Here is a 26,892-nt window from a genome sequence, read left to right as displayed (position 1 = left end):
ATTTGAACTCTATGAAATATCCTGGATTTCGCTTTATTACAGGAGTAAATTTAAAGCAACTTTCAGATAAAATAATCTAGCTTATCTAGTTTTTCCAGCATTGATGTAGACTTTTCATAAGATGTGACAATACTATTACACTTTATGGGCTATAGTATATAACCTGAAATGCCATTTGGATTTTATTTTTATTATATTAATATGGGCAGCATGTTACTGACAATCTGAGTTTCCCATATGGTAGGCAAAGAGATATATGTACTCTATTTTGTGGCCGTCAGTATATGAAACCGAAAGAGGGGAAAATATAATTACAGTTCTATTTCCAACAAAATTCCATCGGGCGCCCTCCAATAGAAAAAGACTATTGCCTTGTCGAAAATCGCGTATTTTAATTGAACTCTCAATCCAGACCGCTGACAAAGTATCCGGCGGATATCCACATAGGTTGCATCCACAACGTCGGACTTAAAAGAACCGAAAAAACACGCCAATTGCAATTCCCCGCGGGACAATGCGGCCGAATTTTACCTGTCAACCTGTCGGACGGGTTCGGACCCGAAATAAAGGAAAAAAACTACGACGCCCTCGACGACGGGACGCATAGCGTCGCGTCGAACGGACCCCTCCCCGCCCCCCGCGTCTCTGCAAACCGACGTCCTATGTCGGTGACGTTTAATTCCGCGCATCAGGCCGAAGAGGTGCCCTCTTGATTAAAATTTCGAATCTGTTCGATGACAATGGGTCTACGTTCGGTTGCCGCCGCCTCCCCCCGACCTCCCTCGCCGCCGCCGCCGCGCCCGCCCCCTCCCTCTGTAAGTATGTCCGTCTAATCAAGACCGGGCCGGGAGCTTTTGTATATTTTGCAACTGATTGAATCGAAAATCGAGTTTACTTTTTGTGCGAGCTCGTTTTGTCGTGGGGACGTGTCCTCGTCTGATGCCGAGATATGGACGGTTGACGTTGATGCCAGTAAAACTAAACTCTTCGTTCGTGTAGTGGTAGAATGTGGGAGGACGCGGTTTTAGTATTGGTGTTTTTTGTGGGAAGAGGTGCTTAGCAAATAATTTAGCAAAACCCAGATTTCCAGTTTGGATTTCGTAATCAACACTCGACAATCGACCAAGTGCACAGAGTAACAGCGGTTGATGAAAAGGCACCCGAAGAAAAGAAATACTGCCTCGCAATATTCCTGGCCCTCTCATAAGCTCTTGACTGGTTATGGCATTGGGATTAATCTACAAAACAAGCAAATATCTACCGTAGAATTACTGTCGACTGCAGGAATCATATCTTTTCAAAAAAACATTACAGTCTAGCATGAATTCTCAACACTTAAACTTATTGCGGCTGGAGTTTCACAGGGTAGTGTCTTAGGATCACTCCTATATCTGTTCTATACTGCTGATATCCCAACAACAAAAGAAACAGCACTTGGAACATTCGCCGGCGACACATTTGTCATGGAAAAAGATGTATCTCTGTCTAAGGCTATATAAAAAGTACAAGTAGTGGTCAATAAGATCCACAAATGGACTGGAGACTGGATAAAATATTTTTAACAAAAGAATTGAACTTCTTTGACTTCAAAAAATAAATAAGGAACTCACTGAAAATTAAAAAACGATCAAACTTAGATTTTTAACACAAAAAAAAACATTTATAAAGTATGTACAAAATAATCGTTCTAATATCTAAATAAAAATAATCAAAAACCTTATTTAATTTAACCTATCTACTACACGTATTTTATATTCTACTATATACACACAATTTAGCTAGTATTCGTAACTGTAGACCCTGTGCGTTCAGCATATTTTCAGAGAGCATATTTTAAATAATAAAAGCCATAACAATTGCTTTCAAAGATGTGTCAATTCTGCAAGAAAACTTCAACAATTCCCGAAAGCAGACATTTTTAAATATATGGGAATGCAATTTGATCGACGCTTAACATGTAAAAAATATATAGTGACAAAACGTAACAGCTTGAGCTTAAACTAAACCGAATGTGTTAGCCGACAGGGCGTAAATCAAAATTACCCTTAGATATCAAGATTTTGCTGTATAAATCAATTATTAGGCCTATTTAGATCTATGGTATTGAACTGTGGAGTACCACTAACAAATCAAATATAGCTATCCTTCAGAGGTTTCAGAATAAAGCGTTGCGAGCTATTGTCGATGTCCCATATTACGTCTCCAACAAACTAATTCAGTGCGGTATCTACCTAAAACCCATAACGAGTGTGATTGAAAATGTTAGTGCAAAGTACTCTGACTGTTGGTACATCCCAATGCACTCGCCAAACTGTTAAATGTGCGCGATGACAGTGAAGTGTGTAGGCTCAAACGCATACTACCATATGAACTGATTAATAAACACGTAGAGTGTGATATAACTTTTAGAATAAGTTATAATAATCTCTAGAATAAGATTTAGATTATAATTTTGTACAACAAATCATTTACTGAAGCGATCGTCTACAGGTCAGTATAGTTATATTATATTGTTAATTATATTAATGGAAATCATAAAAAATACTTATTGCCCACGGGCAGATTGTTAAACTTTTAAAGGATTAATAAAACAATAGTTCTAGAATTGTTCGGTGTTCTATAGAAGCAGATTGGACCTATGGACCCACTTGGACCTATGGTATGGAACTGTAGGGTACCACTAGCAAATAAAACATAGCTATCCTTCACAGATTCCGGAATAAAGCATTGCGAGCCATCATCGATGCCCCATATTAATAGGTCAATTGAAAAGTCCCTGACCTACAATAGTAAAACACATTTTTTTGGCAAAATTAGTTTTTTTTATTCAACATAATTCCGTTCAAGGGTGATACACTGATTATAGCGAGCCTCCAACATTTCGATACCATTTGTGTAGTACGATTTGTCCTTTGCTTCAAAATAGGTCCCAGTTTTGGCGATCACGTATTCATTCAACGAAAATTTCTTCCCAGCGAGCATTCTTTTGAGATCTGAGAGATGTTTCATCCATAGTTATATATCGATGCAAAAACTCGGGTTTGTTACGCTTGATCATCTTCAAACACTGCTTCGAATCATCAACTCGTCTGTCGAAAAGTGAGCTCGCGCGGCACCCACTGTTCACCGAGCTTTCTCATACTCAAATATTCGTGAATGATATGTTGTACTGCGTCATATGATGTACTGCATCATGCATTTTGTGGATTTTTGACATTTTTTCATCGGTAACAACCTCTTTTGGGCGTCTACTGTGTTCACCGTCTTCAGTGCTCATTTAACTACGTCTTAACTTATATTTTCAAGAATAGCAATCCTTGATGATTGATTTTCCTGGGGTTGTGTTCAGAAACTCGGCGGCAAGCCAAGTTTTTGATTCTACTGTATTTTTCCCTTCAAAAAGCAATATTTTATCAACACACGAAATTCCTTTTTATCAATTTTTTTCACAATAACAAATGTTGTTTCACTCAAAATGCTATAATTCACAAACTAGTGATCCGATAGGTGTCAAAATTATACACGCATGTTTAGAGGGTTAGGGCTAACTGAAAATCATATGGATTTAATTCTAGTAGTGCTATCTATGTGTCAGGCTAGACACTTTTCAATTGACCTGTTATTGCTGATCAGAATACATGCAAGCATCTAATATAATTGAAAAAAACTCCCTCTATTTACTCTCACGGATTTTCTATTTTTTTTCCGTTAAAGAAAATCAGAGTAAAACCAGAACTCCTAAGTTTTACACCATTACCATATTAAGCATCAAACTTGTCTGCTTTGAACTTGTTTAAACCGATAAAACGGAGATCGTTGTTGATGCTACCGCACACGAACCGGGACCAATTCATCACGACGTCATTATTACCTCCCTTCCGTTACCGCGTCCCGTGGATCATCCACGTCTCGCACTATAAGTAATGAGTTTCCGTATTTCAATCTCGATCCGGCATTCGTCGGAGGATCTTAATATGTGCATTAATATGTCACAACGGCGGCTGAAATCAATTTATTTCCACCTTTCAGAGCGGATAGGATCGCATTATCCGTCGGCGAAATTCATCATACCCCCGGCCCGACGGAGAAATTATGGATGGTGGAGCGAGTTCGCGCGAGCGAGTCGGACCTCTCGGATCTCGCGGCGTATAATAAATAATGGCGACGGCGGCGGGTAATGAATTTTCTTAGGTTCGAGGCCTTTGTGGCCACGCCAAAACCGAATCGGGCGAAATGGATATTGAAACGTCAACGGAAAATGGGATCCCGTTGTGGTGACGCCATTGCCGCGGCGGAAAAAATGGAAAGGGACGCCATTGCGATTTGTGGTTCGGGATAATTTGGTGTTACGCGGCGAGGATATTCAATGTGCTGCGTCAGAACGGGACAGCTCCTCGTACGTCATGCGTTACGACGTTGAAAAAGGAATAAAATAGCGTAATTTATCTTGAACAGATTTGGCTTGAGACATTTTATATTATTACTATTTAATTATTACATTGTTACTACCTACAGTTTGTCTTTATGATAGCATAAATCTAGATATATAACTAGAAGGACTCACTACACAACACTACACAAGATCAGATGGCTTGATTTTTTTGAGTCTGTGTCCTGCTCTGGTGGTATCCAAAAGTGGCAATACTTCAATATTCTCATGAGACTGGAGTCCTTCCTCATACCCCCTTGCAATTCTCTTGATCTCTTAGCTGACTGTGCATATTTGAAGGCCTCGATGTAGATAGTCAGTTCTGCAGTAATTGGGTACGGCCACAATACCTCTCAGGATTTTGTTCTGAGAAATTTGTATTTTGTTTATGTCACTCTTTGTAGAACATTCCCATTATTTAGCTCCGTATGTCCATATAGGTTTCAGTATTTGCTTATATAATAGCAATTAATTATGTACTGGTAATTGTGATTTTCTTCCAATTAGCCAATACATTTTCCTGTAGTTTCAATTCCAGTTCCTTTCTTTTCTTCTATATATGTTCCTTCCAGCGAAGTTTTGCATCAAGATTGATTCTCAGATATTTAGCGCTGTTGCTATATGGAATTATAGTATTATTTAATGTTATTGGTGCTTGCTGATTGTAGGTGACCTGCATATGCACAGATTTACTTTCGTTAATTTGTATTTTCCAAGCTTGTGTCCAATTATTTATATTGTCACTTGCCTATTGGAATTTTCGTGTGGCTTCTTCATTATTGTCTCCGATGGCTATAATCTCAGTATCATCAGCGCATGTAGCTATCGTAATATTCTCCATTTGTGGCATATCACAAGTGTTGCAGATAAAGCATTTGCCCCAGTACACTTCCTTGTGGTACACCTGCTTTAGCTTCTTTTATTGTAGAGTAAGCCCCTTCTTGTTTAACTCTCAACATTCTGGCTGTAATGTACGGTTTTAGTAATTCAGTATGTGGTTTTGGTAATATTTTCTGTAGTTTATGAACAAAACCTTCATGCCAAACCTTTTCGAAGGCTTGTGTTACATCTAAGAGTATGGCTGAACATACTTTTTTACGTTCGTATGCGGCTTGAGAAATAATCAGAATAAAGTCATTAATGTGTATGTAACTTATAACTTATTAACTTGTAACCCAACATCACGTGATATATAGATATTCGCCTTTAGAAAAGTTGTTGAAGGGTTGTTAATGTTTTATCCATTATTTTAGGTGTGTTTTACCTTTTGATAACCTTTTGTCAGTTTTTTTACATCTATATTTTCACACTACCACTATCGTCTATTCAAAATAAGAGCGGACTCACATCACCTAGGTCTTTAATGTATTGTCTGTTGAATTGTAATTTGAAAATTGGTCTTAGAATCGGCCAATATTTTCCTTCTCATTTTTTTAAATTCTCTCTAATAGGTTCAAACAATTAACCGATTCAGCCTACGAAAGTCTTCCGTTTGCCAAACGTCTGCAAGATTCTCCAAAATTTTAGTTGTAATATCTATAGGTTATAAACCAGTAAACGTTGTTTTAACGCTTGTTTTCGTAAATTTCAAATGGGTGCTTGTTATTAGTCCGATTGAAAATGTCGAAGTCAGGCATAACAGATCACGTCCCTAATCAGTGACCTCTTGATAGCAAGCTGGTGCAGTTTTTACTTAAAATATTTTTAGCGTGTTGCAGCTGCACTGAATGTTAGTATGGGTACGGTCACTAAAATATCTCAGAAAATTAAAAGGAAACCTATCTCATATGAAACTGCTGACGAATCAAGGTCAGCTTGATATTAGCTCTACCATAACTCAAATATATGAAACGTATAAAAGCAGTGAGTCTTTTTTTCACCACAAACATAATTTAATAAAATTATTTCAGAGAAAACTATTAATCTGGAAAGCATCCACAGAAAACTTAAAAATATATAGCTCTTTTAGGGATGTAGGATATCCCTCCATACACCGTTGGGTAATATAAAATTAGATGTTGTAAGTATAACCTACGAAGAGGTCTAATGGAACTTCCAGACATCACTTTGAAAGGAATACAGTTTTTAAAAGCATTTAACAAATTCAAGGATGGCCTATTATTCCGGTTTTTGTATTTATATGAGACAAGGATATTTCAGAATGGGATATTGGGTCTCTGATGGCAAAATGATAAAAAAAATGGTGTTAAGGATTTGACTAATCGTTGAAATAACAATTTATTAGGTTTTGTTAGACATAACATTTAGTAATAATTCATTGTAAATATATAAATTGTATATATAACACCTTCGGATTGAGTGAAGTCAATCAGACACATTCAACAATTAATATTTTGTTATCTAAGTAGAACTTCACTGTGCCTGATAAATCATTAAATTTGGTTTAGTTTATGTCGTTTAAGTTACATTTAGCAAGAATGTGCTCCTTTCAAGCAAGACGTCAGTTTATATTCAAGCCTAAATATTATGTTCTAAACATTATTAGTAGCGCAGTGGTAAAGGCGATGGGACGGTCCTCCTACTGTTGCGATAGCCGCGGGTTCGAATCCTGCTGGGGCATGGTCGTAAATTGATGTTTGTGATTGTTTAAAATTTGTGAATGTTCTAGGCAAGAGTGTCAAATATATAAATATAATATATATATATATATATATATATATATATATATATATATATATATATATATATATATATATATTATTAAATAAAGAATTAATGTTTATTACCATTAGTATATATCGCGCACACAACTGCATATAAACGGTTAATCTGAAAACTATTTCCCTCTATCCATTGTTCTGGTCCAGACACCACCAAACGTAGACAATAGTCGAACATATCATAGATACTGTCGATATACTTGTCCGACTGCGCCATCTATCTGCCACAATGAACAGGAATAGGACGCGGTAAACAATTGCTTTGGTAGGTGTAAAATTGAAATATATAGTCGCATGGCCGTTTTATTATGACTGTTTCGGTAAATATGTCCCGGTGATAGTCCGGCATTTGTTGAATGTTTTTATAAAACCGTATTTATTTTACTAAAGTACGGATGCTAATGTCATTTTAATATAGAGAATTTGTTTAAAAATCAGTGCTAAAATATAACGTGTCACCTTTCTATATCATATTAGAGGCTTGCATGTGTTTTGGTCAACGATATCTATTGATGAAAATGCGAACACAATCATTCCAGCGTTGCTCTAAGATTTTATACCGCTTTTATAGAAGGATTTATCTTTGTCTGAAAATAGGCCTATCATCAGTTGCACTCAGATGACGATCGTTTTGATTCTGGAGTGAAATGATAGATCCATGTTTCATCCATTGCCACATGTAGAAGCAAAATTTTCGGTTTGTTACGTTTAAACATGGCCAAACACTGCTCAGAATCATCAACAGGTTCTTTTTTTTGGTCAGCAGTCAGCAAACGCGGAACTCACTTTGAACAGAACTTTATCATAGTCAAATGGTCATGTAATATAAAACCAACACGTGCTTTTGATATCTTTACGATGTTAGTTAACTCACGCAACTTCACTTTCGATAATTCAAAACGATTTTGTGGATTTTTTGATGTTTTCTGGTGTTACCACTGCATTCTGCGCCATTGGTTTCTCTACGACCCCGTTTAAAGTCAGCAAATGATTGTTGTTTCTGATGGGGTGGAGTCCTTACAACAGTTTTCAAGCCGTTGCTTCACTTGAACGGTATTTTTCCCATCAAGAAGCAGAAGTTAAAATTAAAACACGAAAGTGTTTTTGATTCTATTTTTCATATGTTAAACGAAGTACAAATTCATGTTGTTTTCCCAAATCCATCTTATATTTAAATGAGTTTACTTGTTCTTTTTTATGTCCTTAATTTGGATTTTTATTACTTCTGATTGTCTCTCTCTCTAACATGACTTTCGTTTTGCTTTTATTCGTTATCATTCTATATTCTCGTAGTGTCGTATTCCATCTGCTTTTCTGTAGATATTCTGACCTATCAGTTATCATTTCTATTTTTCCATAGTTTTATACCCTATATATATAGCCCTGTCTTGCTCTCACTTTCCTTTGTGGTTGGTCGGTATATTTTGTTGTAAATTGATGCCTGCTGACGAAGCAATTCCTGAAAATATTCCTTCCATCTCTCTATTATTTTTTCATCTTCAGTTATCTGTGTCTACTTTCTTATATTTTATTTGTCCTAAATCACACGATTTCCTTCTTCTGTAAGTTTTTAAAAACTTGTAAAAAACGTTGTTGAGTTATTTTTCGTCGGTATTATTTCATAGCTCTGTCAAATTTCTAGGTTTTAAACTGTGTATCCATCTATGTCTAGCCTTAACTACCTACAGCTACATAACTAATAATGGTGATCATTTCCTATTTGCACGTCACACTCAGACGTTGTTGTGACCACAGTGTCTCCCGTGATTATTTTTTCTACCAATATATAGTCGATGATTGAGTGTTCATTTCTATATTTTACTTTCCCTTCACAGTGATGGAATTTCTTATGATCAAGGAATATATTTGTGATTCTAATGGTATGATATGCAACACAAATATCAAGCGATCTTTCACCAATCTTGTTTTCGGGGTCTCTTCCTAGTTTTGTGGTCTGCAGATTTAAAATATTATAAGTATCTACATGTATAGAGCTATCTGTTTGAGAACTACCTAAATGGTGAACGAGTGGGACCAGAGCGTCTGTTTCTAATAGATGAACACCCTCAGATTTTAAAATAAATGTTTTTTTTTTGTTTTTAATTTTATTTATAACCATACTATAACTGGCGCAGTCGCTAGGATTTCAGAGAGATCAAAAAGCTGTTCTTCTGTCTAAAAATTAGTCTATCAACCGGAACTAAATTAATTATCAGGAAAAGAAGTCAGGTTGACATTGGACAGGCAATCATTCCGCAGTTACTCGAAGCATTCGAAATTATCGTAGCTGAAGCTGTAACGTCCCAAAAAGTGGGTTGAAGGTGTTTAAATATCCCTATAACTATTCGAAGTAAGAAACATTCAATCTTTGAAAAACACCCTTAGTGCGAGAAACAGTCCCATTTCGAAGATCTTCGAAGGCAAACTGACGGGAGAAGATACAGGCTATAAACAAACATAATTTTATTAGAACTATAAGGTTTCCAGACGGGCCAACGACCACCTCCATCTCTGTGGCCTTTTCTTTAGGTGGTAGATGTTATAGTATATGGCTAGTATTGCACTGACTACGGGTTGCACTGTGATCTGAAGGGTTCCGTCTGTTTTGATTGGTGTTACGAGTGAGATATCTTAAAATAGACGTCTGGATGATTTTTACCTGTTTTTTACCCTCAGTGTTTCTTTCGTAAAGCCGTTCTACCAGTCGCCTGTGTTTTTTTGTCGAATAATATAATTTTTTTAAAGAAAATTAATAGATTTTGTTATCTAAACCTTCACATTTTATAACTTGTATGCGTATATAGCAGAATGAGATGCCGAAACCAATTAATTATTTTTTTATTCTAACACTCAGTGTTTCATGACTCCGTCAACAAACGCCCCCGCCTACCGGTCTCGAACCACCCCTCCCCCTCCGCACCGCGGCCCTTATTCAGTCGTTTTCCCTATCTCGGGCCCGTTAATTAAAACCATCTGTACAGCAAAGTGCGGCAAAACGATCTGAAGGAAACAAACACATGCAAAATAACATTTGAATAGGAACCCGATCGGGAAACGTAGGGGTGTCAGCTCTCGAAGCCCCCGTTTCATTCGATATTTGACGCCTCCGTTCCCCGCTCTCCCTCCGCCACCGCTCGCCTCGCACGCCCAGTTTAATCGAAGACTTAACCCTTAAATCGAACGAATTCGCGGAGGTGAATCGGCGCAATCGGAGGGGTGTTCGATGAAGATATGGCGAAGGCGCTTTTATAATTTTTAATTTCGGAAAACTACAAAAAAATGTCTAATCTGGAAAGTTTTTTATTTATCAATTAGTATTATTAGTAGTCGCTGCCGAATAACTTAGAATTACTACAGCTACCTGTAGTATCATGCACACGTTATGTAATAACAGGTCAATTGAAAAGTCCCCGGCCTGACACATAGATGGCGCTACTAGAATTTAACCCATGTATTTTTAAGTTAGCCTTAACCCTCAAAAGATGCGTGTATAAATTTGGCAGCTGTAGGATCATTAGTTTCTAATCATGTTGATAAAATATTGCTTTTTGAAGCGAAAAGTTGAAGCAAAAACTTGGTGTCGAGTTTCCGGACACTGTCCCAGGAAAATCAACCATCAATAATTGGTATGCTAAGTTTAGAAGTGGCGAAATGAGCACCGAAGACGGTGAACGCAGTGGACGCCCAAAAGAGGTTGCTACCGACGAAATCCTTAAAAAAATCCACAAAATGATTATGAATGACTGTAAATTGAAATTGAATGAAATAGCGGATACTCTAAAGATATCAACTGAACGTGTACATCATATAATTCACGAATATTTTGGTACGAGAAAGTTCTGTGCAAAGTGGGTGCTGCGCGTCCTCAGTTTTGACCAAAAACAACGACGAGTTGATGATTCGGAGCAGTGTTTGAAGATGATCAAGCGTAATAAACCCGAGTGTTTCGTCGATATGTGACAATGGATGAAACATGGCTCTATCATTTCACTCCGAAGTCCAATGGATAGTCATTCGACTGGACTGCACACGATGAACCCGCTCCAAAGCATGGGAAAACACAACATCGGCTGGCAAGGTTATGGCGTCTGTATTTTAGGATGCGCATGTAATAATTTTCATTGACTACCTTGAAAAAGGAAGGACCATCAACAGAGACTATTACAAAGCGTTACTAGACCGTTTGAAGGGCGAAATCGCCTAAAAACGGCCGCATTTGAAGAAAAAGAAAGTATTGTATTATAAGTCAGTGATTACAAATCCATTAATTGTGCTTCGAGTTGTTTCCTCATCCACGGTATTCTCCAGATCTAGCCCCCAACGACTATTTCCTGTCCTCAGATCTCAAAAGAATGGGCTCACATTAAATGAACTTCCGATGTGAATGGTGTTTATACTTGCACGGTGATTAAATTAATTAGTTTTTTTTTCAATTAGAATTTCCTTTTAATATAATTCCTATTTATTTGAGAAGTAATACAAATTTTGCTATGGTTCTCTCGAGTCTGCGTCCTATTTAATTTACTGTCTTCTTGCTTCGTTTCTTGTTGCGATTTATGTAATCTCTGCTAGTTGGAGTCCGAGGGTCTCGATGTATCAACCCTATAAATTAGTTTTAATAGATTTTTGAAGCTTAGTTGCAAAAATTTGGTACAATATATTGTACAAAGTATTGTTGATCGATGGCCGCTACTTGTTCCCACCGTTCAAGCAATTTATGGATTAGACCCCTAATAAACGATGTATCTTTTGATACTACCCACGAATCGATCTATTTTTTATATCTTTTTAAGAATTGAGGTGCTACACCATTATTTTGTCTTTGCTCGTATTCCAGATGTTTTTCGCGCAATGTTCGACTCAAAGGCATCAACCGTAGTTGATAGCGATCCCCATTGATTATTTTTGAACAAAACAAAATTAAAAAATGGTTTTGTTCATGCTCCAACGATGCTTCAACATGAAATTGGTTACAAATATACCCAATGCGAGTTAATATAGAGTAACCCCATCTGCTTCAAATCCTTTAAAATTAGCTTAAAGACCCGATAATTATTTCTATGGTATCTGGATGGCTCTACAATATATCTCAGAACAAATACCCTAGAAGAATTCGTTGTATATATGGTGAAGGCGACGCTTTTTAATTTCGAAAAATTCTTAAAACAGTCTAGGACAGTTAAGAACAATCGCTAACCAAGAACAATTAGTCATTATCATTCTTCAGTCATCGGGGACATCCCGTTTCGTCCATTAGGTACCCGCACTCGCCATAAATAAAGTCGCGTGATCCCGACGGACTCCTTGTTCTAATTAATTGGCTCTGCGTGGAGCCCGCGAATAAATTTGTAAATTCGTAAATCAAGTGAACTGCCGTCAACCTCGTCGTTGCTCGCGTTCCACCGCTACGATATCTCCGCGGCGCTTTCGAGCCCAATTTTATTAGTTCGAAGAACCAAAACGGCTTCATTTGTTTCTCTAGGGTGTACTGATGTGATGGGTGTCTCTTTTATAATAAATATAGTTAATTTCGGAAACTAAATCTGAATCTAAATCGGCAAGCCGGTTTATATCGATTCTAGTTTTCGAAATATTCAATAAATCCATTGAATTAAACGGTATAAATTAGGAATAAATAAGGTTGAAGGTTGATCTGACTCTGTTCTTGTCTTCGTCTCAAAATCTTTGGTATAGTCCTTCTCTACCATTATTTTCTCTGCCAGGTGTTTCGAAAAATAAACATGATTTCCGAAAAAAATGGAAAAATGTATTCATTCAAAGTATTGACCATTTGATTCTGTACATCTTGCCCATCCTTCAGGCAATTTATTTATGGATGCCATCCCAAGAGAACTGTTTGTCCTTTGGGCAAAACCATTCATCGAGACATTTTCTAACTTCTTTGATATTGGCGAAGTGCTGCTCTAATAGGACATTTCCTCTTCACACAATTAGTTGGGCCACATTTAAGGCTTCTACCAATTATTTTTGAGTTCGGACTGGGTTTTCAATAACTCAGGATACATTAATCAACAAATATATCCGGATTTGGCGCATGCGCTTACTGGGCTCAATTTATATATACAGCTTCATTTAGTTACTCCTCTTTTATATATAAATTATTTTTTATAAATAAACATGCACAAATTTGATAAATAATTACTTTAATGTTGAAACTGTATACAAGAAGGGAAATAAACATTGAAATATTTTTATAACACATTTTATTTAAAAGATATTGAATGACATAAAAAAATAAAAATAGTTTCTATATGCCTTCCTATTTAAATAATTTACACCATATTTAAATTAATTTACAAATGTGAACAATTAACAAGAAATTTCAAGAACCATATAAATAAACATAACCATAAAAAAGAGCAAATTCATTTAGATCAAGCTCAGCCAATATAGTTAAAACCAAATGAAAAAGCCACCACTATATATGAAAGCAGTGTACTATGATGGCTACTGCAATGTTTGCTATTATACTTGATCTACAAACCCCATTATTGAATTGACTACCTCGTGCTTTCGATTAATATATTGTATATTTACAAGCCTAAGACGAATCGATGATGGTCATCATTATTTTTTTTTGTAAAAATACAATAATTTATTTACCTATACTCTTATATAAAAATGCCTTCTCTTTTCCTTGTTTGTCATTAGATCATTAGGCTGTCGTTGATAGTTTTATATATTGTTTATTTGATCCAGGTCTACTCTCGTTGGCAAATTTAATTCTTTCATAACATCAATATACACTGTTCTTACATATTAGCAAAATGCTGTTTAATTTCTTCTTCTCTGATTCTCCGAATTTCACATTCTTCGATTTTCACTCTCAATGAATTCTAGCTACACCTCACCTATAAAATAAAATTTAAATCATTACTAAAATATATTATGTTTTTGCTACTATTCTTGATGGACAAACCTCATTAATGACTTGACTACGTCCAACATAACAAGAATCAATATCTTCTCTGTTCTTGTTATTTTTAAATTTTGACATATGGTGATATTCTATTGATATTCTATGTCGTTGATTTATATTATGTTGTCAGTTGTCTTGCACATGGAAATCTTCGAAACCACGCCAGAATATTTATATTACTCTGTTTTTTTAACAAATATAGCAAACATCTTCATGGTGTTTCTGATCTCTTCATAACGTTGGCGCAAAAAATGAAAAGTATACATGTTCATCAAGTTCAAGTTCAAATTAATTTAAAAAATTGGAATGTTGTCAATTGAACCGGAGAATTTTCATCCGAAATATTACGTACATATTTCAAAAGAATAAAACTATATTCATGTACACAATATACGTTTATTAACATCCAACTATTACAGTAAATTCGATTGATTCGCTTTGACCAGACTTATTAGGACAACTTCAGTTAATTTCTCCAATATTTTTATCCCCCAAAAACAAACTCGTAAATTTTGTGTTTGACCATTAATCCAAGCAGACAACATAAAAGTTTAACGGTTTGTTTGCTGTTGCAGATTGTGGATTTTAACGACCTCTTCCATCAAACGCTAATATCTTAACTAATACGGCCGATGATTGAATTTTGGAGTTGTTTTATCGTCCAGTCACTTATTTTTCAATTGATGTATTAGATTTGGTGTCTTCTTGAAAATAATATAAAGTATCTTCAAGTTGCAACCGAAATATTGAAAACCTTGAAATATAGAGACACTGCATTATTATGGGAAACCAAATCCTCTACTTGATTTAAAAAGGTGGGACATCGCTTAGTAAGAATGGTTTATTTTAATAATATAACAGGTCAATTGAAAAGTCCCCGGCCTGAGACATAGATGGCGCTACTAGAATTAAATCCTATATGTTCTTTAGTTAGCCCTAACCCTCAAAAGATGCGTGTATAAATTTGACAGCTGTCGGATCATTAGTTTGTGAATTATAACATTTTGAGTAAAGCAATTTTTATTATTGTAAAAAAATGGATACAAAGGAATTTCGCGTGTTGTTGAAATGTTGTTTTTTGAAGGTAAAAAATACAGTTTAAGCAAAAACTTGGCTTGGTGCCGAGTTTCCGGACACTGCCCCAGGAAAATGATCCATCAAGAGTCGGTATTCCAAGTTTAAACGTGGTAAAATGACCGTAAATTAAAATTGAATGAAATTGCAGACTGTCTAAAGATATCAACTGAACGTGTACATTATATAATTCACGAATATTTGGGTATAAGAAAGCTCCGTGCAAAGTGAATGCCACGCGAGCTCATTTTTAACCAAAAACAATAACGAGTTGATGATTCCGAGCAGTGTTTGAAGATGAACAAGCGTAACAAACCCGAGTTTTTGTGTCGATATGTGACAATGGATGAAACATGGCTCCATCATTTCACTCCAAAGTCCAATCAACAGTCATCCGAGTGGACTGAACACGATGAAGCCGCTCCAAAGCGTGGCAAAACACAACACTCGGCTGACAAAGTTATGGCTTCTTTATTTTGGGAGGCGCATCTAATGCGCGGGAAATAATTTTCATTAGCTACCTAATCGAAAATCGCGAAAATTTCGAAATCGCCGAAAAACGACGGCATTTAAAGAAAAAGAAAGTGCTGTTTCACCAAGACAATGCACCGTGTCACAGGTCAGTGAAAACGATGGCAAAAATCCATGAATTGGGCTTCGTATTGCTTCCTGATCCACCGCATTATCCAGATCCAGAGATTATTACAATTAACTTGAGAAAAGAATTTGATATCCCCAGTTACAAGTAGTATACAAAGGTATCGGTATAAGTATTCATTCTATAGTATCTAGGTTCTCCAACGATATTCTGAAAATGTGCATTTTATTTATATTATTTTTCGCCGTATTGGTTTTAGAATTTGCTTATATACCAGCAACTTGTTATCTGCGGATAAATGAGAGTAAAAAATAAAAATAATGATAGAAACTTGATTGAACAAAAGAGAAGTACGAAGCACAAAATAAGAGTACACAAAGTCCCAATAACACCAGTAATAATATACAGTGTGAATAAATAACAAAATTGGAAAAGAATTATAGTTGATATTAATAATTATACTACTACCAAATAAAGTAGCAGAAAATAAACACAGAATAAAAGTGAATGTTGAATTGTACAGTTATGAGTAGATATAGTTGGAGCGACTACTTTCCTAGAGCAAAGCTTCAAATTTAACAGGACCCTCATTTCAGACGTAGCGAAAATTCGGTTAGCATCGGACTTGATTAAAATCGGCCAGTATATCGAGTAATAAAAACCCAATGACACTATAGACGTGCAGACGCACGACGACGGCGTCGGGCGGCACGGGGGCGGCCGGGGGGGAGGCGCGGAAACCCCCGCTCGGCGGACAAAAACCTGCAATCCCGATTGCATTCCGTTAATAAGAGACGAAGGGATGCCGTCTCCGGAGACTAACCTGCCGCTAATCCCGATGAGAGCCCCATTGTAGTCGGTCTAATGGAGGCAGTGCCGTCTGCGGACGCGCAGTAAAAACTACGAACGCAAATGGAAATAGGTTAGGGCGACGGGGGGGCGGCAGGTCTCGCGGATAGGGTGACGAGAGAATTTTTGTTGATTGAAAAACGGAAAATGTTCGGATAATGGGAATGAAAAATAGAAGGGAATTCAATGTTTTGTAAATAGTTTTATATATTTTTTACATTCGAGGGTGGTTTAAATAGGATGGAGACAAATACTCTGACAAGTTTATTTACTACTGAAAAAATTTACAAAAATTTACAGTTCTTATAGGTATTTCCCCTCACTAGTTACGCATTTTGTCCATATTTTCGGATGTTTTTTGATGTCGATATCGAAGAATTCCTTGGGCAACTCGGAGAGCCATGTCCGCGCGAACTCCTCTACCTCGTCGTCGGTGCTGAATCTTTGACCTCCGAGGACTTCTTTCAGTGGTCCAAATATGTGTTAGTCGCAGGGTAATAAATCCGTTCTGTAGGGGAGGTATACCAGTACCTCTCACCCTAATTCCAATATTGTATCGAACGTGAGACGCGCCATATTAGGTTGCACGTTATCTTGGAGAAGAATCGCACTTCGTTCTGGAATGCTCCTTCGTTTCGAGCGATAAGCAGGTTTCACGTGTGTTTTCAGAAGGTTAGAGTAGTATGCAGCATTAATGGTATGTTGGGTGCACAGGAAATCTACGTACATCACGTCACGCCGGTCCCAGAATACCGTACGCAGAACCTTACTCGCGGACCTGGTTGTCTTTGCTTTGACTGGCGCTCCTTCCTCCTTCTTTCTCCACTCAGTGTAATAGTGTACCCATGTCTCATCTGTAATTAAGATTCGCGTTAAAGAACCGCCCCCTCCACTACTGAACTCTTTTCGCAAACCCACATAAATTTCCGTTTTTTAACTTCCCACACTAAAAAACGAATGACAATACGTTGCGCTACGGCGGTCGCCACTTGACGTTCATTCTTGGTAGTAGCACACGCGTGAAACATGCGCTCCCGACGAAGACTATGACACACGGTTCGTAAGGGACCCAGATATCACATACTCAAGCTACGACCTTCAAAACATACGTGCGCGCCATCTACAGCGTTTATTTCCATCATATTTGAACCACCCTCGTATTTCAAGAAACTTCATAATAGTTCAAAGCATACAGAAAGATTTCTACGAGAATGAAGGAAATATTGGCTGGTGAAGATATAATTCTTGCAGAACGCCTGAAGTTAGCCGGTCCAGGAATTGTTAGGGAAATCAAATTGATCAAGTAAAACATTTGGCAAACTGAAAAGGTTCCTGATGACTGGAAAACTGCCTTAATCCATCAACAACATAAAAAAGAAAACTGAACTGGTATAAATAATCAGAGAGGAATCTCCCTTTGCCAGTTACCTACAAAATTATCCCACCATGTCTCCTGGGCCGACATACAACAACTTGAATACAAAATTGGTGAATATCAAGCCGGTTTCAGACCAGGCAGCTCTTGTCCAGAACAAGTATTAATTTTAGAATAATTCTCAGATAACAGACACTTAAATACGCAAAAAATTGAAAGTGTTTCTCATTTCAAATATTTCAGCTAAATTATTCAAGAAACTCACAAACTCTGAAAAGGATCGCTAATATGATTCGTTGTCAAAGAAATGGAGACAGCTTTTAGACTTACAACAGACATCTACAACAAAAAATGCATATTTGAATATACAAAATTGGGACATTACAACACTGTGCTAAGGGCAAATAAGGAAGTGAAAAAGATTAGTATTATATATATATATATATATATATATATATATATATATATATATATATATATATATATATATATATATATATATATATATTTAGCGTTGGGAACTTTCGACTGAAATTAACTATGAACTGTTTAGTAATTAACATTTAAAAACAAAACAAGCATGACATTAAACATTTAAAAAATCCACAAAATGATTTTGAATGAATGTCTGAGAAAGCCCTGTGCAAAGTGGGTTCCGCGTGAGCACACTTTTAACCAAAAACAACGACGAGTTGATGATTCGTAGCAGTGTTTGAAGATGATTAAACGTAATAAACCCGAGGTTTTTAGTCGATATGTGACAATGGATCATCATTTCACAAACATCATCATTTCACTCCGAAGTTGAATCGACAGTCATCCGAGTGGACTGCACAAGATGAACCCGCTCCAAAGCGGGGCAAAACACAACAGTCGGCTGGCAAGGTTATGGTGTCTGTATTTTGGGAAGCGCATGGAATAATTTTCATTAACTACCTTGAAGGACCATCAACGGCGACTATTATATAGCGTTATTGGACCGTTTGAAGGACGAAATCGCCGAAAAAGGGTTGCATTTGAAAAAGAAGAAAGTGTTGCTTCACCAAGACAATGCACCGTGTCACAAGTCAGTGAAAACGATGGCAAAAATCCATGAATTGGTCTTCGTATTGCTTCCTCATCCACCGCATTCTCCAGATCTGGCCCCCAGTGACCATTTCCTGTTCTCAGATCTCAAAAGAATGCTCGCTGGGAGGAAATTTTCGTCGACTGAAGAGGTGATCGCCGAAACTGAGGCCTATTTTGAAGCAATGGACAAATAGTACTACAAAATAGTATCGAAAAGTTGGAGGGTCGCTATAATCAGTGTATCACTTGAAGGGAATTATGTTGAATAAAAAAAATTGTCAATAAATGTGTTTTACTATGGTAAGCCGGGGACTTCTCAATTGACCTGTTATATTCTTTTAAAAAAACTCTTATTGATTCCGGAGTTTCATAAATGAACTGACCTGCAGTGTTACCCATCCCATGATTCGTACAATAAATGGGCGCAAAACCATTTACGTCGCTGAATAAAAGCAAACTGTATATAGGTAATTATTTTAATTGCGGATAAATAGATTTTTCCCTTTTAATCCGCGACAATAGACCATTGTACATCGATCACAATACAATGTTTGTGGAGCGTTACCCATTATCGGTTCCATATTATTCCGGACCAGTCTTTATCAACAGCCCATCGCCCTCACAATGTCTGCGCCGGATGGTATCGCTGCACCTGTAACTTGTCCATCAGCCCTGTACGTTACGAACGACACGATTTGATTTATGACGTTTCTGTATATCGAGTTTTTTCAGTGAGGAGCCATACAGTCGGAACGACCACATAAAGAGGCCCATGAACGCCTTCATGGTCTGGTCGAGGATAAGAAGGAAGCACATTTCTAGCGACTATCCCAGACTTCATAACTCGGAGATATCGAAACTGCTCGGGGCCGAATGGAAATTATTATCAGGTAGATTTTAGTTTATTTTCTTCCATAATTATGTCAAATGCAAGCCCTAATATTATTCTACTAATGTCAAAACAACTGTAAAGTGATTGACGTTTCACTCAAACTTGTACTTGCCCTGTAGTCGAAATTCGACATCAGCTTTTAATATTATCCTTATTTATCTCATAATAGACTAAATGAAATAACTCAAAAATGATACGTAAATATTACTAAAACTTATTTTGACAATATTTTCAATTTTTACAAGATTATTCAAAGATTAAAAGTATAATTGATTAATTAAAATATATGCAAACTATATTAAGAAATAACATTCACTAACATTTTTTAAGTGGCGTTTAATTAAATCTAATTTGCGTTAAATTTTAATAATCAACAAAGTCTTAATAAGTTTCAATTACTACATCACTGAACATTATAACAATATTATCATCAGTGTGATTATTTTCAGAACTGACTTTACTTACTTACCTACATATTATATTATTAATACTAATAATATTTACATTTTATTTATTTACTTTACTATTATATATATATATATATATATATATATATATATATATATATATATATATATATATATATATATATATATATATATATATGGATATATATAATTTATAGCCATAAATATAGGATATCAAATGAGGTGATACATATTTGTTTATTAATTAAAACAATAACGAATCCAAGTAGGCCCTTTGTTTTTTACAATATAGAGATTATATTAAGGTAATGTAATTATAATCATTAAATGGACTATTGACTTCCCAAAATTAAACCTGTAAAGTAAATAACTAATATAATAGAAAATAGGTTTAAAGAATAAATTGTCATGTAGTCCCATATGCATCATTTAAGGAAATTATTTAATTAGTTTCACTTTATCTACATATTTTCATTACCCCATTTATGTATTAATATCATTTTTATTTTTTATACAATTTTGCACTTAAAATATATATTGAAAGTACTAGTACATGTCGTGTTCCTTTCTGTCATGTATTTAAAATGGCCCTTATTATTAATTTGTATTAACCATTTGCATTACTACAAGCTAAAAGAGCCATTCATTATTTTTCCGACTTTCTGTCCTTGCAAATGATGCAACATATGTTGTTTTCTCGTCATATTTTCCATGAAAGACCATTACATAACAGGTCAATTGAAAAGTCCCCGGCCTACCCTAGTAAAACACATTTTTTGGCGAAATTATTTTTTTTTATTCAACATAATTCCTTTCAAGGGTGATACACTGATTATAACGACCCTCCAACTTTTCGACACCATTTTTGTAGTACGATTTGTCCTTTGCTTCAAAATAGTTCTCTTTATTCGACGAAAATTCTTTCTTAGCGAGGATTCTTTTGATTTCCGAGAACAGGAAATAGTCTCTGAGGACCAGATTTGGAGAAAGCGTTGGATGAGGAAGCAATTTGAAGCCCAATTCATGGATGTTTGCCATCGTTTTCACTAGCTTGTGACACGGTGCATTGTTTTGGTGAAAAGGCACTTTTTCTTCAATTGCGGCCGTTTTTCGGCTCTTTCGTCCTTCAAACGGTCCAATAACGCTATGTAATAGTCATTGATGATAGTCCTTCTTTTTTCAAGGTAGTCAATGAAAATTATTCCATGTGCATCCCAAAATACAGACGTCATAAACTTGCCAAGCGACTGTTGCGTATTCCCACGCTTTGGAGCGGGTTCATCGCGTGCAGTCCACTCGCATGACTATCGATTGGACTTCAGAGTGAAGTGATGGAGCCATGTTTGTTCCATTGTCACATACCGACGCAAAAATAAATATTCGTGAATGATATGATGTACACGTTCAGTTGATATCTTTAGAGTGTCTGCTATTTCATTCAACTTTAATTTACGGTCATTCAAAATCATTTTGTGGATTTTTTAAATGCTTTCGTCGGTAACAACCTCTTTTTGGCGTTCACTGCGTTCACCGACTTCAAATCATACCAATCCTTGATGGTTGATTTTCCAGCAGCAGCGTCCGGAAACTGGCCACCAAGTGAAGTCTTTGTTTTAACTGTATTTTTTCCCTTCAAAGAGCAATAATTTTTCATTTTTATTCATTTTTTTTTCACAATAACAAAAATTGTTTCACTCAAAATGCTATACTTCGCAAAGTAATAATCCGACAGCTGTCAAATTTATACACGCATTTTTTGATTGGGTTGGGGCTAACTAAAAAAACCACGCCATCTCTGTGTCAGGCCGGAGACTTTTCAATTGAATTGTTAGGCTCTGTAAATATGTTCTATTCTTAGGTCTACCTGCACCATTATATTTGAAGGTATGCTATATGCTTTAATATGTAAATTTTGGGAAGTTACGCCAAATTACGTAGTTAGTGGTAATGCATTATTTTTTATCTGTATAAGAACATTTGCAGAAATGGAGAAGATGCCTTTCATCGATGAAGCCAAACGCTTACGAAGTCAACACATGATCGATTATCCCAATTACAAGTACAAACCGAGAAGGAAAAACCGAGAACTGAACGATAGTGTTGTTAAAAAAAACAAAACTGTCATGGATGGTATATATGACCCACTACAACTGGCTATAAACCGAACTTTTTATGGACCATGTGGTAATGAGTAGCTTTGGTTTTTTTTAAATAATCCACGGTATGATTTTCTTCAATATTTCCAGATAAAATTCCTTTATTTAACTTGACAGATCATAAAAAATACGCTGCAGATTTGGCTTCACATTATTCGGTACCTTTAGCCTATAATCACAACGAAAACGTGAATGTACAGACACAGAAAATGGTAAGCAAAATATAACTTAATTATTGGATACCAAAAAACCTCTCAATTTTGTACGAGTTCGCTTCGAGTCTTTTTGATATGCTTCTTCCAAGTTTTTTGTCGAGAGTCAAAGATATTTAACATTGTTACAAGTGGCAAAATATGAACAGTTTAGATGAAGTTGAGTTCAAAATGCAATTATTTCCACTCGTCAAGTCTTATTCTCCATATCTGATTCGACTTATTTATATTATTACGTGCGTGTCGAACATTTCTTCTATGCGATGGTCTCCAATAGCAAATATTGTATCATTAGTAAACAAAGCCATAGTGACATTAATTAACAAGAACCAACGTACTGTATTGCAGTACACCTGATTTTGTTTCTTTCGATGCTAAACATAAAACATACTTTTCTATAAATTATGAATATAGAAATTGACGTCCTAAAGAGGAAATATGCGATATTAATAGGAGTGTAACTAGGTAACAGCAATTTAAAAGTACTAATCAAATGCTTTCGCGGCTCTTCGTTATGACAGTTTAAATAAAAGATCTCGAAAATGCGCTCATAGCGCCATCTGGTTAGTGAACGCTGGCTACGTGACAATCTCCAATGTCATCAATAAAGTTAAGTCTTTATTTACTCTATAATGTTATATTAAAATAAAAATTATCATTTAAGAAATATCTAAAATTAACAGGTCAATTAAAATTTTCCCGGCCTGACACATAGATGGCGCTACTACAATTAAATCCATACGTATTTTAGTTTGAGGGTTAATCAAACGATGTCTGTATAAATTTGATAGCTGTCGGATCATTAGTTTGTGAATTATAGTATTTTGAATGAAGCAACTTTTGTTACTGTGAAAAAAAATAGATAAAGAGGAATTTCGCGTGTTGATAAAATATTGCTTTTTCAAGGAAAAAAGTACAGTTGAAGCAAAAACTTGGCTTGATGCCGACTTTCCGGACACTGCCCAGGAAAATCAACCACCAAGCATAGGTATGCTAAGTTTATATGTGATGAAATGAGCACCGAAGACGGTAAACTCAGTGAACGCCCAAAAAAGGTTGTTACCGACGAAAACAACACAAAAAAAAAATCCACAAAGTTATTTTGAATGGCCGTAAATTAAAACTGAATGAAATAGCAGACACTCTAAGGATATCAACTGAACGTGTACATCATATCATTCACGAAAATATGTGTATTAGAAATCTCTGTGCAAAGTGGGTGCCGCGCGAACTCACTTTCGACCAAAAACAACGACGAGTTGATGATTGGGAGCAGTATTTAAAGATGATCAAGCATAATAACACAAAACATGGCTCCATCTTTTCACTCCGAAGCCCAATCGGCAGTCATTCAAAGTCAACATAGCGTTATTGGACCGTTTAAAGGATGAAGGTTGAAAGCTCGCTGGGAAGAAATTTTCGTCGAATAAAGAGGTGGTTGCCGAAATTGAGGTCCATTTTGACGCAAAGCACAAATCGTACTACAAAAATGGTATAGAAAAGTTGAAGGGTCGCTATAATTATTATATTACCCTTGAAGGGAATCGTGTTGAATAAAAAAACTAACTTTAGCAAAAGAATGTTTTACTCTGGTAGGCCGGGGACTTTTAAATTAACCTGTTATAAAAACAAAGAGGAAATCATTGAATTACGAATTATTTGTCATAAAAAACGTTTTTTCGAATAATTTTAATAAACTTAAAAGTGAGCTAAAAGTCTTAGTGAGTCGTGTCGCTTCTGTTTCCAATGGAACAATTGATATTTCGCCGTTTTATTACGATTCTCGTACTTTATTCTAATAACTAATTATTTAGGGACAGGATTACGACAAGGCTTTCGCGCCGCTGCACTACAAGGAAGCGGATAATAATAATCTCGGCGATTATACCCCAATGAGCTCCCCTTTGCCGCCCTGTCACTCGTTGCCTGGCAGTATTCATCACAGCGCCTTCTTCAAAGCTGCCTCTTTCTACGCCTACCACGACCTGGCTTCGAATAATAATTTGCCGTTGTATTTTCCACAGATCTGATCTCGGATTCTGTACAGCAGCGTATGTGAGAGAATGATTTTAATAAGTTTTTCAATAAAGGAAATAAAATATTAAAATTTTGTTTTTTTTGTATTTATAGGACAACATAGTTTTTTTATTAATTATTGTAGAAATCTAATAAATTAAGTGTAATAAGCTATTTGTTTTTATCTAGATTTGCTACAGTTTTAAAATTATAAAGTACTTATTCTACAATAGACACTTTCTGTTTAACACCTATGTCACTGTTTCTAATGTGCACTTATTATTACTCGTAGTTTCACTGAATTAGATTTTAATTAGAATTAGATTGGAATTGATTTTTTTGGCGTCGCGTTTTACGCTGACGACAATGCTTTCTTCACAGCTGCCGGGTTCGAAGCTAAAATTCATGAAAGTTTACAGAAGCAGCTCGATCATGCGGTCAAGTTGTTCAAATTCTGGAGGTTACAAATCAACCCACTGAAAACCCACGCCATCATAAGAAGCCTTACGCACTGCGCGTTTCGCAACTTAAGATCGATACCGCAAAAATTCGATGGCTGGATAACGTCACGTATCTATGTCTACACTTCGACAATCAATCAGAAAGCAAACTTGCTATCTTTTCTGATCTGCCCTTTTAGCAAACTTCTCATCTCCATCAAATGCTTATTTTACAAGATGTTAATTTGGTCCGTACTCCTCTACGTATTTAATATCTAATTCAAGTTTGTTACACCCAACCAGGTGAAACGGCCTCAAGTTTTCCAAAATAAGCTCCTCAGTGGAATATTAGACGCTCCATGGTTTGTCAGAAATAATCAAATTCATAGGAAAACTGACACTCCAGAAATCAAGCACTTCATATCCCAATCATTACACAAACAACAACTCAGCTCAAGTTCTTCTGAAAACGCGCTTGTTCGCGAGCTGATCGACATGCTGTGAGCCTAGCACCGCGTCACCGCTAACAAACCACCCTTTTCTAAGCTGAAACGACCTCATCCATCGCTGCAGTCATAACTTTCGCCCCCATACGACAGTATCCAGTGGTGTATTAACTCAAGTTCCCAATTCAATAGAATCGCCGAGTCCTCGTGCCCAATAACGGCTGTCCGAACAGCGGATGCCATATCCCCAAATTTAATGCAGTAGCAGTAGCGATCCACAGGAGTCAACTGTGAGGTGGTTTCGGTTTATTATATTGGTAAGCCCGAGACAGTCCGACATAGCTTAGTCCAACTTATCACTCCAGGGCAAGTTTCCGAGACCAGGTATGCTTCATGCATTACACCGCCTGGTTTTAGGCCAGAACAAAAGAAAATAAAAATCAAATAGTTTTACTCCTCTGTATTAATCTTGCTAAGTCATCATTATCTAGGAGTTGGAGGCTGTTGAGTTAATAAAGGCTGTTGAGGTACTTGATAACATTTCTATCTACAGGTCCTTCTGCAGATTATCGTTACGAATGTACGAATGTAATTTTCGATTTTTTCTATGATATTTCTATTGCTTTGGCTGGTATGACCCAAAGTTGAACGTCATAAATTCACAGTGGATTCAAGACATAATGGTATAGCTAAAGCTTATTATATATTAACAAGGCTGAATAGCAACCCAATAACCAGTAATTTTCTTGTACTTCAGCTTGAGTCTTGCAATTTTTCTTGTGGCTTCCACCTGAGCTTTACAACAAAGGTCATATCAAGATATTTGGTTGTATTTCCATTTGGACTGCTGGCTAATTGACTCTGCTGACTTGTGGTTTATCCTTTTTTTGATAAAATCAATATATACTTCAATATGTATGTTTAACATTGCCTATAGTACATCAATTTCTCAGAATTTAAGAAACTGTTTATATCTTTCTAATATGACACTGTGCTTTGGAGGGCTATATAAAATGGTTATACTGGAATATTCACTGCTGTCACCTGGATATTATCTAATTACAATTTAATTTCCTCAAAACATTCTCACCTTTACTCCATTTTCTGGATGACTTATGCAGTAAGTTTTATACCTCTGAATTTAATAGAGGATTATTTGGTAAAATTTCTTTGTTATAATAGAATATATCTATCTTATTTATATCAAGGATTGCTCGAAGCTTTTGCTGATGGATGAACAAACCATTTATATTCCAGGTCATGATTTTGAGGGTGGCATTCATTCAAA

The 26,892-nt window shown here is 36.1% G+C and overlaps 1 protein-coding gene across 1 annotated transcript; it reads left to right on the top strand.

Annotated features, from left to right (window-relative positions):
- Window positions 1-19,559: 19,559 nt before the first annotated feature.
- LOC143202554 (transcription factor Sox-14) lies at window positions 19,560-24,788 on the top strand. Its single transcript, XM_076414157.1, has 5 exons — window positions 19,560-19,688; window positions 19,747-19,904; window positions 22,318-22,518; window positions 22,581-22,702; window positions 24,517-24,788. The coding sequence occupies exons 1-5, from the start codon at window positions 19,639-19,641 to the stop codon at window positions 24,730-24,732; spliced, it is 747 nt and encodes a 248-aa protein (XP_076270272.1). The 5' UTR covers window positions 19,560-19,638; the 3' UTR covers window positions 24,733-24,788.
- The last annotated feature ends 2,104 nt before the right edge of the window (window positions 24,789-26,892 follow it).

The sequence above is a fragment of the Rhynchophorus ferrugineus genome, unplaced genomic scaffold (genome assembly GCF_030347505.1).
Source record: "Rhynchophorus ferrugineus isolate W39M unplaced genomic scaffold, kcgeb_rfMv2 rfM9, whole genome shotgun sequence".
Lineage (NCBI taxonomy): Eukaryota > Metazoa > Arthropoda > Insecta > Coleoptera > Curculionidae > Rhynchophorus > Rhynchophorus ferrugineus.
The sequence above is the reverse complement of the archived record's forward strand: the minus strand, read 5'-3'. Positions and strand labels throughout refer to the sequence as shown.